The sequence below is a fragment of the Lepidothrix coronata genome, unplaced genomic scaffold (assembly GCF_001604755.1).
Source record: "Lepidothrix coronata isolate B3197 unplaced genomic scaffold, Lepidothrix_coronata-1.0 Scaffold7, whole genome shotgun sequence".
Taxonomy (NCBI): Eukaryota; Metazoa; Chordata; class Aves; order Passeriformes; family Pipridae; genus Lepidothrix; species Lepidothrix coronata.
In genome coordinates, this window is record NW_016690187.1 from 8,137,342 (window position 1) to 8,149,158 (window position 11,817).

At 53.1% G+C, this 11,817-nt stretch overlaps 1 protein-coding gene across 2 annotated transcripts; it reads right to left on the minus strand.

Annotated features, from left to right (window-relative positions):
• Window positions 1-6: 6 nt before the first annotated feature.
• HOXD3 (homeobox D3) lies at window positions 7-6,851 on the minus strand. Of its 2 annotated transcripts, XM_017837680.1 has the most exons (4): window positions 6,763-6,851; window positions 5,963-6,046; window positions 2,184-2,729; window positions 7-1,711 (listed from the first exon to the last, which is right to left on the minus strand). In XM_017837680.1, the coding sequence occupies exons 3-4, from the start codon at window positions 2,677-2,679 to the stop codon at window positions 960-962; spliced, it is 1,248 nt and encodes a 415-aa protein (XP_017693169.1). In that variant the 5' UTR covers window positions 2,680-2,729; window positions 5,963-6,046; window positions 6,763-6,851; the 3' UTR covers window positions 7-959. The 2 variants fall into 2 exon arrangements, with proteins under 2 accessions (XP_017693169.1, XP_017693162.1); XM_017837673.1 differs by lacking the exon at window positions 6,763-6,851 and having other exon boundaries at window positions 5,963-6,092.
• Between the last annotated feature and the right edge of the window lie 4,966 nt (window positions 6,852-11,817).

The following is an 11,817-nucleotide window of genomic DNA, read 5'->3' on the forward strand; positions in this document are numbered from 1 at the left end:
AAATAATAATACGTGCGATAGATACCCAGCCAATAAATAAATGTTAACCTCACCGAGGTTTTTGTATGCAGGATTTGATCTGAAACAAGATGGCCAATAGCCCCGCTTTGTAGATGGCCTCATCAAAGCGGCTGCGCTTCCAACTAAAGGTGGCTTCACCCGGCCGAGCCAGCTGCCAGCCAAGCCACCGAGGCGCTCGAGTGGGGCCAGCCGGTTAGAAATAAATACTTTAAAAATACTCTCAATATTTTTTTAAGTGTAATGGCTCTTTGTGTGATGCCACAGTTTGTTTTACTCTATTAATGATTTACGACTTGCTGTCTTAATTAATCCTTACATAAACTACAAACACCAGCCACTGTTACAACTGTTCAAGACTACTCTCTCAACTAGCTCAGACCGATTATACTAAATAGGTGAAATGTAAGTCACCACGGACCTGAATCGCTCTCCCGAAGTACTGGTGAAGAAACTCTACAAATACCCACATAAATACATTAAGACGAGGATAAATAATCAGTGATACAAAAAATGTCTCGCTTAAAATAATAAATACATATCATTTAGTCCAATGTGATCCTTACGTTACGGAGGAATTCATAAATTAACTTCTCTGAAATAAGCTTACACGCGGGCGAGTTCCCACGGCTTACGACTGGTCTAAAACACCTCAGCATGACGCGCTGCTAACACTACGGCATTTCTAAGACTTACCTTCAAGTACATCATTACCAGCTTATCAGTCCCTCGGTTGGCAGTATATTGCACTGTCATGCTTAAAACAGCTCTAAGAGAAAGGCTCCTGCTCACGGACCTACTCGGGGGTGCGGAAGAAAGAAGGGAGCTGCTAGGGGAGACAAATCCACTAATACTGTTGGCACTCGAGAGCACAGTAACACTGTCCCGTCAGAAAAGTGAGGTAATGGAGAGGGGAGCGGGCCCCGCCGGCCGCCGCCCCGCTACAGATGCGTGAGCTTGGGCGCCTCCTGCATCCGTCCCTGAGAGGTGTGGTGAGAGGAGAGGTCCGTGTAGGTAGGGTGGGGGTCGCAAGGTCCGTGGTGGTGGCCGCCGGGGATCTGTGCGGCGCAGCTGTAGTCCACGCTAGCGGAGGAGGGGTGCTGCAGGTGCCCCAAGTTGAACATGGGGCCTGAGGCTGGCATCGAGTCCACGAAGTTGCCCCCCACGTAGACGGGGCTGCCCTGCAGGCTGGGGTTGGCGAAGCCGCCGCCGCCGCTCTGCATGGGGTGGGGGTCGTACTCCGCGCCCGCGTAGCGCTTCTGCTGCGGCAGGCAGCTGCTCAGCGGCGCCGTGTAGGCGGCCAGCCCGTACATGCTCTGCTGGGACTTGGCGAAGGAGGTGGGCGAGGGCGCGTCGTAGCTGAGGCTGTTGACGCCGGGGAGCTGGCTGGAGTAGCCGACGTGGTTTGGGCCGCTCAGGGGGGGGCTGCGGTCCGGGGACTGTCCGACGGGGGAGTGCATGATGCCTTTGGCTTTTTGGTCCTTTTTGTACTTCATCCGGCGGTTCTGAAACCAGATCTTGATCTGCCGCTCGGTCAGGTTGAGCAGGTTGGCCATCTCCACACGGCGCGGTCGGCACAGGTAGCGGTTGAAGTGAAACTCCTTCTCCAGCTCCACCAGCTGCGCGCTGGTGTAGGCTGTGCGCACCCTCTTGGAGGCCGGCCCGGGGGGGCTCTTGTCCTCGCAGCTCTCTCCTGCGGGGAAGAGGCACAAAGACACGTTGGTCTCCCTAGAAAACCCCCCCTCCCCTTCCTCCCGGGGTCCCTCGGAGACCCGCCGTCCCCTCTCGCTCTGCCGGCACCCAGGGAGTGGGCACAGGGAACCCGGGGGTGGCCTCCCACCCCTCGCTGCTCGACATACACACCCTCCCTCAGCTAGCTCCCCCAACAGACCCCCAGCGGCCCCCCGTCCAGGCGCTACCGAGAGCCGTCGGGGCTGCGCCTGCCGCCGCTGGGCTGGTGGGGGAGCGAGGCGGGAGCCCCTACCCTGCCCCAGCTACAGCGCCTGGCAGGGCCGGGACCCCAGAGCGGGGGGTGTAGGCGATAGTAGCTGGAGGAGTAGGGGACAAGATGCGGGACCAGGGGGTTCAGCCAGAGGGGTTCAGCCCGAGGGGCTCAGCCCCACCCCCTGGGCAAACAGTGGGCTGGGGCGAGGGTGTTGGGCTACCTGGGGGGGCGCAGGTGCTTTTCTGCTTGGAGTTCTGCCGGGACTCCTTCATCCAGGGGAATATCTGCTTGCTGAGAGTGGCGGTGGCCGAGCCCGAGGAGTTTGGGCCCCCCTTGGCTTTTTTCGGAGGGGGCACACTGGGAGGGGGGTTGGGCGGGGAGGAGGGCGGCAGGGCCGGGGGTTGCTGCTCGCCCATCCCCGGGGGCTGACTGCCCCCGGGGCCGCCCCCGCCCGGCCGCATGCAGCTCCCGCTCAGTTCGCTGCCCTTGTGGGCCGGGGCGCGTCCGGGCGCCGAGCCCTGGACGGAGCAGGCGGAGCCGGGGTACTCGCTGTCCAAGCCGGCCTGGCCGTAGGGCTGGTGGGCCGCGCCGTAGGGGTAGGCGTCGGCCTTGCTGTAGGTGTAGCCCCCGAAGAGCCCCGCGTTGTCGTAGTAGGCGGCTTTCTGCATCCTCTGCTCTGCGATCGCCGAGGCCCGCGGCCCCCGCTCAAATAACATTGACCGCCGCCCTGCGCCTCACGTCGTCGGCCCAGGCCACTCGCAGCCACCTGGGGAGGGAAACAGCGGGGACACAAAAGAGGCTTTCAGTGGGGGGAGCCCCTCAGCCCAGCACCCTCAGCCTCAGCCTCCCCACCATGGGAGGACTGGGAGACATCAAGGAAGGAGCAGGGGACATCAAGAAAAGAGCAAGAGACACCAGATTAAGAGCAGGGGACACAAGGCAAGGAGCAGGGTCGCCAGGCAGGAGCCCGTGCAAACTGGGGCACCCCAGGCAGAGAGCAGAGTACACCAGGGAAGGATCGAGGCACAGCAGTGAAAGAGTCACCCAAGAGCGATGGTGCAGGGGGGAACGGGGACACATTGGTGGGACTTCTACAGGCCACCTTTTGAGGCATTCTGGGGCATGTTTCATTGCTTTGTTTTGTCTTTGGACTGTTCCCGCTCGAGTTTGGCTGGATCGCCCTCCGCGGTTCTAGGCAAGGGCCCTCAGTGAGCAACTGTGCTGGGTGGTGTCCCCAGAGACCCACCGGCCCATTTCGGCCGGGAGCACCCGCGCCCCCCGCGCCTCACGCGTGCGCACGGCCGTGCACGGCTGACATGATGGATGGAGCCCGGGCTGCGGCCGGGCAGAGGCAGAAAAATCCCGTCCCCTTTGTAAACCCGCCCTTCTTCTTCCCCTGGATTCCTCCAGAGTTAAAGTATAACCGGCGCCATTCACTCCCTTCACTTTGCACTATAAAGGAAGTCTCAGGTCAGCTCCCCTATTTTAATTCTGTGATTAATTAAATTCCCTCACCCAGCGTTTCTCGTCCTTTTTATTTGTACCCAGTAGAAAGAACCCGAGACATTTGAGATAATTTTTAGAGGATGCTTTTCTTCTTCCAGCCTGTAAATTTATGGCGCTCCCCTCCGCGCCCTCCCACATCAGGCTGCTCACACCGAAAACGCAAGGTCCCCCTAGGGCAGATATATTGGGGCAGAGCTGTTGCCTTCCTCCTTGCTGCTCCCAAAACTTCTCTGCGTTTCGTACAACATGGAAACTGTTCCGCATTTTGTTGCGGCTTTCTAATATTCCCTCTTCCTATTTTTCTTGTTGTATAGGGCTTTTCTCCGACATTTTTGGTAATTTTGTAAATTAGCACAGGCTTCACCTGGCAATGTAAGTGTGTAACTCAACGTATCTTAAGATTTGTTGTATTTCTGCAGGATTTAAGCCTATTAACGTACCAGAGAAGAGTAGATAGAAATTTTTGAACACTAACCGATAATTATAATTCTCCAGCCTATACTTAAACAATACTACCACAGTATTCCTTTTTCTCCCCCAGCAATTGGTCCCGCCAAGTACCGCTTATATGTTCTCTAAAATTCACCGGGAAACACATCTCTGTAAGTAAAAATAACCTCAGCGAGCTGCGATCCGCGGCCCCTCTTGCAGGTTTATCCCATGTCACAAAACGCCGGGGTCCTTTTCTTCCCTGAACAAAAGCTTGGGATGATCTTTGAAGCTGATGGAAACGGGAAAAGAACTGTACTTCTCTCCTGGAAAATTTCAGTTTAAAAAGTCTTTGGGAATGAACGGTGGCGATACAGATGAGTTTTAATACACTGTGATAATCTTGACGAGTCTTGAAAGTATTTTTGTCCAACTAACTCTATCACTCGTTTCCCACTTCTATCATCTACATTTTCAAGAGCGGTCTGGACTGAGGACTTTTGTTAGCACAACACTGGCCTAAACGTAGGCTTTTATGTGCCTTGTGAAATATAGTTCCCAAAAGAATACGCAGAATCTTAAGAAAGAATATTGCTGTTAAGCTGTTAAAAGCCTTATTTCTTTTCTGAAATACCAACTGCTTGTGAACTCTGCTTGAACCTAAAAAGGAGGCTATGGGCCATAAATCACATGGACAATGCTCAACTGTTTGGTGGCTCATCTTTAGATCTTAAAAAGAGAGAGAGGGAGAGAAAGAGTGAGACCTTTCCAGGGTTTGATTTTTCTACGAGTGCAAGGCCTGGGGTGATGTTTTTATAGGTAACACCAAAGCGGGGGCTCAACACTTGGTGGTTTGGCCAGAAACAGCCTCAAGGGGGAAAAAAAAAAAAAAGTGACATCCAAATGGTGAGGCCGAGCTGTGGGAGGTGGGCTCGGAGGCACCGAGGGTAGGAAACCGCAAAGTATCCATGTCTGTGTTTCAGATTTCCCTTCCTCCTCTCTAGAAAGATTTAACCTCATCTGAACTGTTAGGCGTTGCACATGACGATGAGACTTTTTGTCCTGCCACTGGTTCCAGCGCTTTTGGGGGATACCGACCCTCTAACGGCTCTGCCCGGGGAGCAGCCGGGAGCTGCGTCCACCCGCGCGTGTGCGCGGAATGCGGCTGGCCCACACTGACACCGGCCCGGCGCTGCCAGGCGCTTTCCTCCCGACACTTTCATATTAAGCAGTTCTCCACTAAAACTTCCACTACACTTAATTCTGCTTCGGATCAATATCTAATATGATACCGAATAAATAAGAGGCGGTGAGAGTGGCCAGCGAAGCGGTTATTAAAGCAGCCGGAGCTCTCAGGGTGCATATCAATGCACCTGTCATTGCGGTTTGTAACAAAATTTATGACTGCTAGCGCCGTGGCAGTAAACGCTCCGGCCAGGAATGAAAAGGAAAACACTTCCCAAGCCTCGGCACTTTCAGAAGTGCAAAGCAGCCGGCGCGTAGGAGGGAGCCCGGCAAAAGAATCCCCCGCTCGGCACGTTTCCCGGCCGCCGGCCCGGGGCAACCCTGTATATAAGGAAAGCGCTGGAGCCGCCGCCGGACCTGGCCGCGGGCTGGGCACCCACCGCTGGGGCTGCGCTTGAGCCTCAGACGAGGGATGTCTCGTCTTTGAGGGCGCTGAGAGCTCTGGGGAGCGCGAAGGAGCCCCACGAGATACGGAGCGGTGGCCACCGTGGGGCCTCAGACCAGCTACGGAGCCCCCCCAGGGAGCCATCCGCTCCCCGCGGCTGGGTCCAGGGCTTGGCTGCTCCCCAGCCGGGCTCGGCTCCCGCGGAGCAGGGGCCGCTTTCTATGGGCTGTTCATTATCTGACGTGGGGGGCGGCGGCGCGCCCCGGGTGCCGCCGGCGAGGGTTAGACCGGGAGCCGCCGGGCGAGGGTTAGACCGGGAGCCGCCGGGCGAGGGCCCGGCTCGGCGGGCCGGGGCCGGGCTGTGCTCCCCGCGACGCGCTTGTCGCGATAGGGGAAGCGAGAGATGGATGGAAAAGGAAATTTAGAGAACTCACCACACTTATGTTTTTTCTTGATTTTTGACTTTAACTGTGTGAGTAGGATCTTCAGGTTCCTTTGGATAATCCGTGGGCACGGACCTGCAACAGAAGTGATAACTCTCAGCGGAAACTGCTTTGTTTTGGACTTTCTTCCTTAGGACTTTGTTAATAAATGCACATCTCGTCCTCAGCCCCTCACCGTGTCTCTCCGTCCGCGTCAGACCTTTTACAAGACAAAGGGCAGATGTTTCTCTTCATTTATTAATAGCGCTTTGAGAGAGGCGGGGAGCAAACAAACGAGCAAAATACTCCGGTTGCGGGTCGGACCCGGACAGTGCGGCCTGCAGCAGCCGCTCCGACGGGCCCCGCACACCGGCCGCGAAGCAGCGCCCGCCTCTCCGAGCGCGCAGCGGGGGCCGAGACGCGGAGAGGCAGCGCACGAGGGTCCGGGAACGCCTTTGCAGGGGAGCTGCGGGCACCTTCGATGGTCAAAACCATCGCGCCCGCACCCACGGCCCGCGGAGCCCTCGGCGGAAACGAAGCTAACTCGAGTGTCTCTCCATTTCTCCCCCCTAGACCCCAAATAAGACAGAGAGAAAGATAAGCGAAGAAGCCCCAGCACTGAAAATGCACCGCAAATAGTTGTGTCTCGAAATAAGTATTTTGCGTTTGGCTGTGCAATGTGTCGATTCAGGACTTTAAGAACTTAAGAGTGCCAGAAAATCCCCCACAAAGAAGCCCAGGTCATTATAAAGACGATATCTAGCCACCATAAGCCTTTGAAATGACCTTTGGCTCGTACAGCAATAACTCACCACTTAATGAACAACCAACGGAAGCGCCTCCGATAGCTCACAACACAACAGACCTTACAACTTTCCACCAAGTCTTCTCTCTCCCTAACCAAACTCAGTAGGATGCTACATTCCCCTTCCAAATCACCTTAATTTATGCTGGCAAACAGGAGTTAGGGAAGTGGAGCTTCATGATTACACATGATGCTCTCTCAGGTTCCTGGTCCGGGCCTGTCCCGGTAACGTCTTATATAATATATTCACGTGGGCGTACGTCAACTTTAAGTGCCTTATTTTTTTTCAAGATAATTCATTAGAAATAGCACTTTACAGAGTGTATGAAGGCAGCCTAAGTTGGGTTGCACTTTAGCCCCTGAGCAGAGAGATCATAATATTGCAAACCGAGTCATTGTTAGCTGCTGTTGATTAACACGGTAAGTTTTCATTTCGTGACTAATTAATTATCGACTTCTCATCCCTTTCCGAAGCAGCTTCTCAGCCTCACAAGCGATAGCTTTCTTGCTCTAGACATGCTTTATTTAGCCAGAGCTTGGCCAAATACCAAGATTTCCACGGCCACAGGAAGAGCCCCCAAAGTTTGTACTGCGAAGAGAGGAGTCCGGGCACGCTGGAGTTGTGCTCGACTCCCAGCTCTCGGAGAAGACGTTGCCAGAGCTAAACCCAGGGAAGTCTTTAGAATTATTTAGGTGCGGGACCAGTATAGATATTATTGAAATTTTAGGTGAAGTTATAACTGAGTGCTTCCATCGAGCCAAATGAAATGCTGCTTGCAGTAATTGGATTCAGCTGACTAACTTGGCAGGCCAGCAGCTTGGAGGCATACAGCTAAGAAAAATGTTCACTGCTTTTAACTTCTGATCGAGCAGAGCAACACGCAATAGAAAATAAAAATAAAAAAATAAACACCTTAACTTTCTCCCTTTCCCTTCGCCTCCCGCCCTGTTTCCCGCGGGGCACTCCGACCCCCGCGGAGGACTCGCCCGGGTGACTCGGGGCGGTCAGGGTCTGCTACAGCCTTACACACGCTCCTGCTCGACAGCACAACTCCGGGCTTTACGCTGGAGCTCTACAACAGACAACCGAGAGTTCACCCGAGCTCCACGCAGGCCACCAGTCAGTGGAAACAGGCGTTCCTGGGAGAGCCGGGCTAGTTGCAACAGCCCAAGAGGGAGCTGAGATGTAAGTGTATTGGGAGAGGCTGTGTGGTCGCTACCAGATCCCTAGTTCGCCCAGAGAGGCACCGGTCCCCCCCAGGCGTCTTCCCACAACCTTATTGATCAAACCACACAAACGCAGGACAAGAAACTTCTCAGTAGATAAATATCAAGCCATGCTTCAAACAGCATGTGTAACTCGAAGGCATGAGCATACCGGTAATAGCAGCACTAAAACAACTAGGGGAGGAAAACAGCAGCCACTAAGGAAAACGAATCCACGGAGAGGGGAAAAGGTTCGGGAAGACACTTGGCACGAATATTTAAGAGACCCTATATAAGAGCTACATTACCGATGAGCCTATTTTAAATCGCCCTTTACAAATCAACACGGCTACCCCCTGCCCGGCTATCCACGGCAACGCATTAACGTGATGCTCAATCTTACTTTGGCAATGGGAGCATCTAGCAAAGTTGTCTCTCCCTCCTTTCTTTGCTTATTTGTAATTCCCTTCCTGAAACCACCCAAAACTAGGAAAAGGATAGGGTTAAACGTAATCCTCTAGCCTTTGGAAAGGACTCCACTTTTTATTTAAAGAACATAATACAAAGAATATACAGCTTAAAACGTTCAAGGAGGTGGAGACCACTCCGTATAGTCGCAGCCGCTATGGGCAGAGATCGCAAACAAATTCCAGACCGTCTCTGAGTAAAGGCGATAATACAGCCCCTGCGGTTAAACGTCCCATTTTGTCATGCAGTTGCTTACCTGTGTATCAATTTATCATAAACCTGGGTTCCTCACTTTTCAGGATCTGCGCTTGCAGTTCTTAGAATATATCCTTCACCCTTTGTCTGCAGACAATACTCTCCTAAACCTGATCTTGCGGTTTTACAGACATTTCCATACACCAGAATGCCCGATAGAACGAAAACAGGCTCAGGCTCAACTACCAATAAAAGAAAGCGAGTGGAAATCGGAATTTGTTGGGCTTTAAAAAAAAAAAAAATCAACACACAACCCTTTAGCCATCAGCGTCCTGGAACCAACGACAGCAATTGGCCGGCTCCTGGTTTGTTTTGGTTTTAAATCGTGCGGCCATTGATGAATTTTGGGGGCGAGCAGGAGAAATCCCTTTATAATCAGAAATATAGGCACTGCCTTAAAATACAGGCATATTGGCCCACGTGATCGCAGAGCAGCGCGCCGGGGCCGAGGCTGGCGCGCTCTCCGCGCCCCCGCGCAGCGGGAATGCCGCGCCGGGCCCCGCGGGGCGGGCGGCCCCCCGCGCCCCGGCCCGCCCGGCCGCGCTGCCCAGCCCGCGCTCCTTCCGCACCGCGGCCGCGCCGCCCGCACTTACGCGCCCCGCGGGGCCGGCGGAGCCCGGGAAAAGGTGAATTCCGCGGGATGATCCCAGGGCGCAGAAATTCCCAGAGGAGACAGAGGAGGTATTTGGGACTCGCTGCGGCCCAGGGCCTGTGCCGGGGGCAGCTCCGCCGCAGCGCTGCTCTGGCGGATAGGCGCTGGGGCCCACTGGTGTGCGCGAATTTTTGCTTTCTCCGTACCGGGAAGATGTGGGGCAGCGGGGACTACCCGTCTGGAGGCTGAACAAGCGCTGGGAAAAAAATCCTTATGACATTTGTGCGTGTGTGTGTCTGCCCTGATCCTGCCTCCCTTCTCTGTGTGTATGAAGAGACATAGAGCAAACCCGGTGTATATCCGTCATGTGTGCCCACAAAGCTCCCTAACAATTCCAGTTCGGCAAAAAAAAAAAAATATATGCATATATATATATACACACATATATTAGCTCCTCTGATTTTTCTAACATATCTGTAGCTATAAATACACCACACCTAATCTAACATCTGCTATGATTTCATTACCATCCAAAGCATGGGGATGTGACAGTAACGTATTACCTTACAATACTAACCATAAGTGCATTGTAACATTTATCTAAATTACATTGCTTTTCCTGACTTTGCAAACCAGTTATAAAAAGATTGGAGTCCAGTGATGGAAACATAAGTTTAATGTAAATTATTGTGTATGGCTTCGGATTTATAATCCTATATTTCTTCGAAATGATGCACTTAAATCTCGCCTCAAGTAAGAGGTAATGGTTCTTTATATCCTTTTCCGTCAGCCATATATTTCGGTGTCTGGATAGTTTTGCCGAGCCCCCCGCGCTCGCGTGTCTGTGTGTACATACAGCAACCCCTACACGCACAGCGTGTTCTGCATACTTGTGTACATACACACAAAGCCGAACATAATTCTGGCCGCTGTTTAGACATTTTGGATGACGGAGAGGTCTTTCACTTCCTACACAAAAGTGCGAGGGAGAAGCTGGACAGGAGCAAAGAGCACGAAGAGGATTCAGAAGAAAACGTCTTTTCGGAGAACGGTTCGGAACCCCCTGGAAAAAAGCCTCACAGCCCTAGGGTGTCTTTTCAGAGTATAGGGAAAAAAAAAAAAAAAAAAAAAAAAAAAAAGACGAAATTTAACGTGAGCATGGAGGGGACGGCTCAAAGAAAGAAGCACCTTCGCCACCACCAGAATTAAGACATCGGAAAGGGGACTGAAAAAGTATTAAGGAAATGTTAATCCTTTGGCTGGTGGGACTCCAGCTTTGCGCGAATTTGTCTCCAGTAAGGATCTAAGACTTCTTCAATCGGAGCATATGTTCATAGAGCAATAAAACAGAAAGATTTACAGTCTCCGCCCGCCCCCCAGCAGCCTCATACCCTTTCAGGAATTACTTATGATGATTTATAACAACAACTCCGGCAATTGTCAAACTGATAAAATAGCCTGGGCTATATGCGAGAATAAACGCTCTTATGAAAGGGCTACGATTTATGTTCAGGTCCATTTTACTGCTTGTCTTGGTGGAGTTTGGTTTCTTTCCCGGCCCAATAGGATAATATAAAACTTCATTGATAAAAACGTAGGAGTCCTCGTGAAGTAGCAAATCTGTTCCTTAGTCACTAGCAAAGCACATAAACATTTGTCATCTTTGAATAATTGAATTAATGTGTTATTGTTTGAATGTATAATTCATAACATAGGAAACTTTGTCTCTGTCCTGCCTCCAAAACGGAAGCAATAAAAAGCTACAATCTAGGTTTTTTTGGAAATTACTCCAGCAAGGGATAATAAAGAATATCCTGTTTGCAGAAGGTATTTCCAGATGATTGGGATTTCACAGAGAAATCTCAGACTCGTTGTCCATATTCTATGGAGTTTACAAGGAGTGGCTTTATATAAAAACACAAATCCTACTTTCCCCTACTCCGAGCTATTGATCTGGGACTCGAAAGCCGGCATGCCCGCTTGGGGAGCTGGATTCGCCCGAGGCCCCCCGCAGCCCCGCGCCGGGCTGCGAGTCTCGGGCGAGCAAGGACGGAGGGCAGGGCAGGAGCGGACAGGGCGGCAGGGGCAGCGGGGCCGGAGCCGGCCTTTGTGCGGGCGGCAGGGGGAAGGCGCGCTCGGCGCTGGCTCCGGCCCCGCTGTCAAAGACGCACGGCAAAATTTACGACCCTGCTTGCGAAGGAGCTGAGGGCCTTTCCCCGCCGCTGGGACCGGGCAACGGCTGCCCTGACAGACGCATTGTTTCCTCCGCGATGCTCCGCGCCTCCCCGCGCAAGCAGCCGCGGCCAGCGCCGCCACCCCAGGAGGCGGGCGGGCGGTCAGCCTCCCTGTTCCGCGGTGCTCCGCGGCGCTCCGCGCTCGTCCTCTTTCCCCCGCTCCCTGGGAAGCAAAGGTCACCGCTTGCGCCCGGTCCGGTTCCCGGCCGCTGCCGAGCTGGAAATCAGGAAGCAGCGTGCCCTATTTGTCAAGTGTTTGACAGCTGAGTTCATTAAGGCTTAAATAAGGAGAAATAAAAATAAAAAA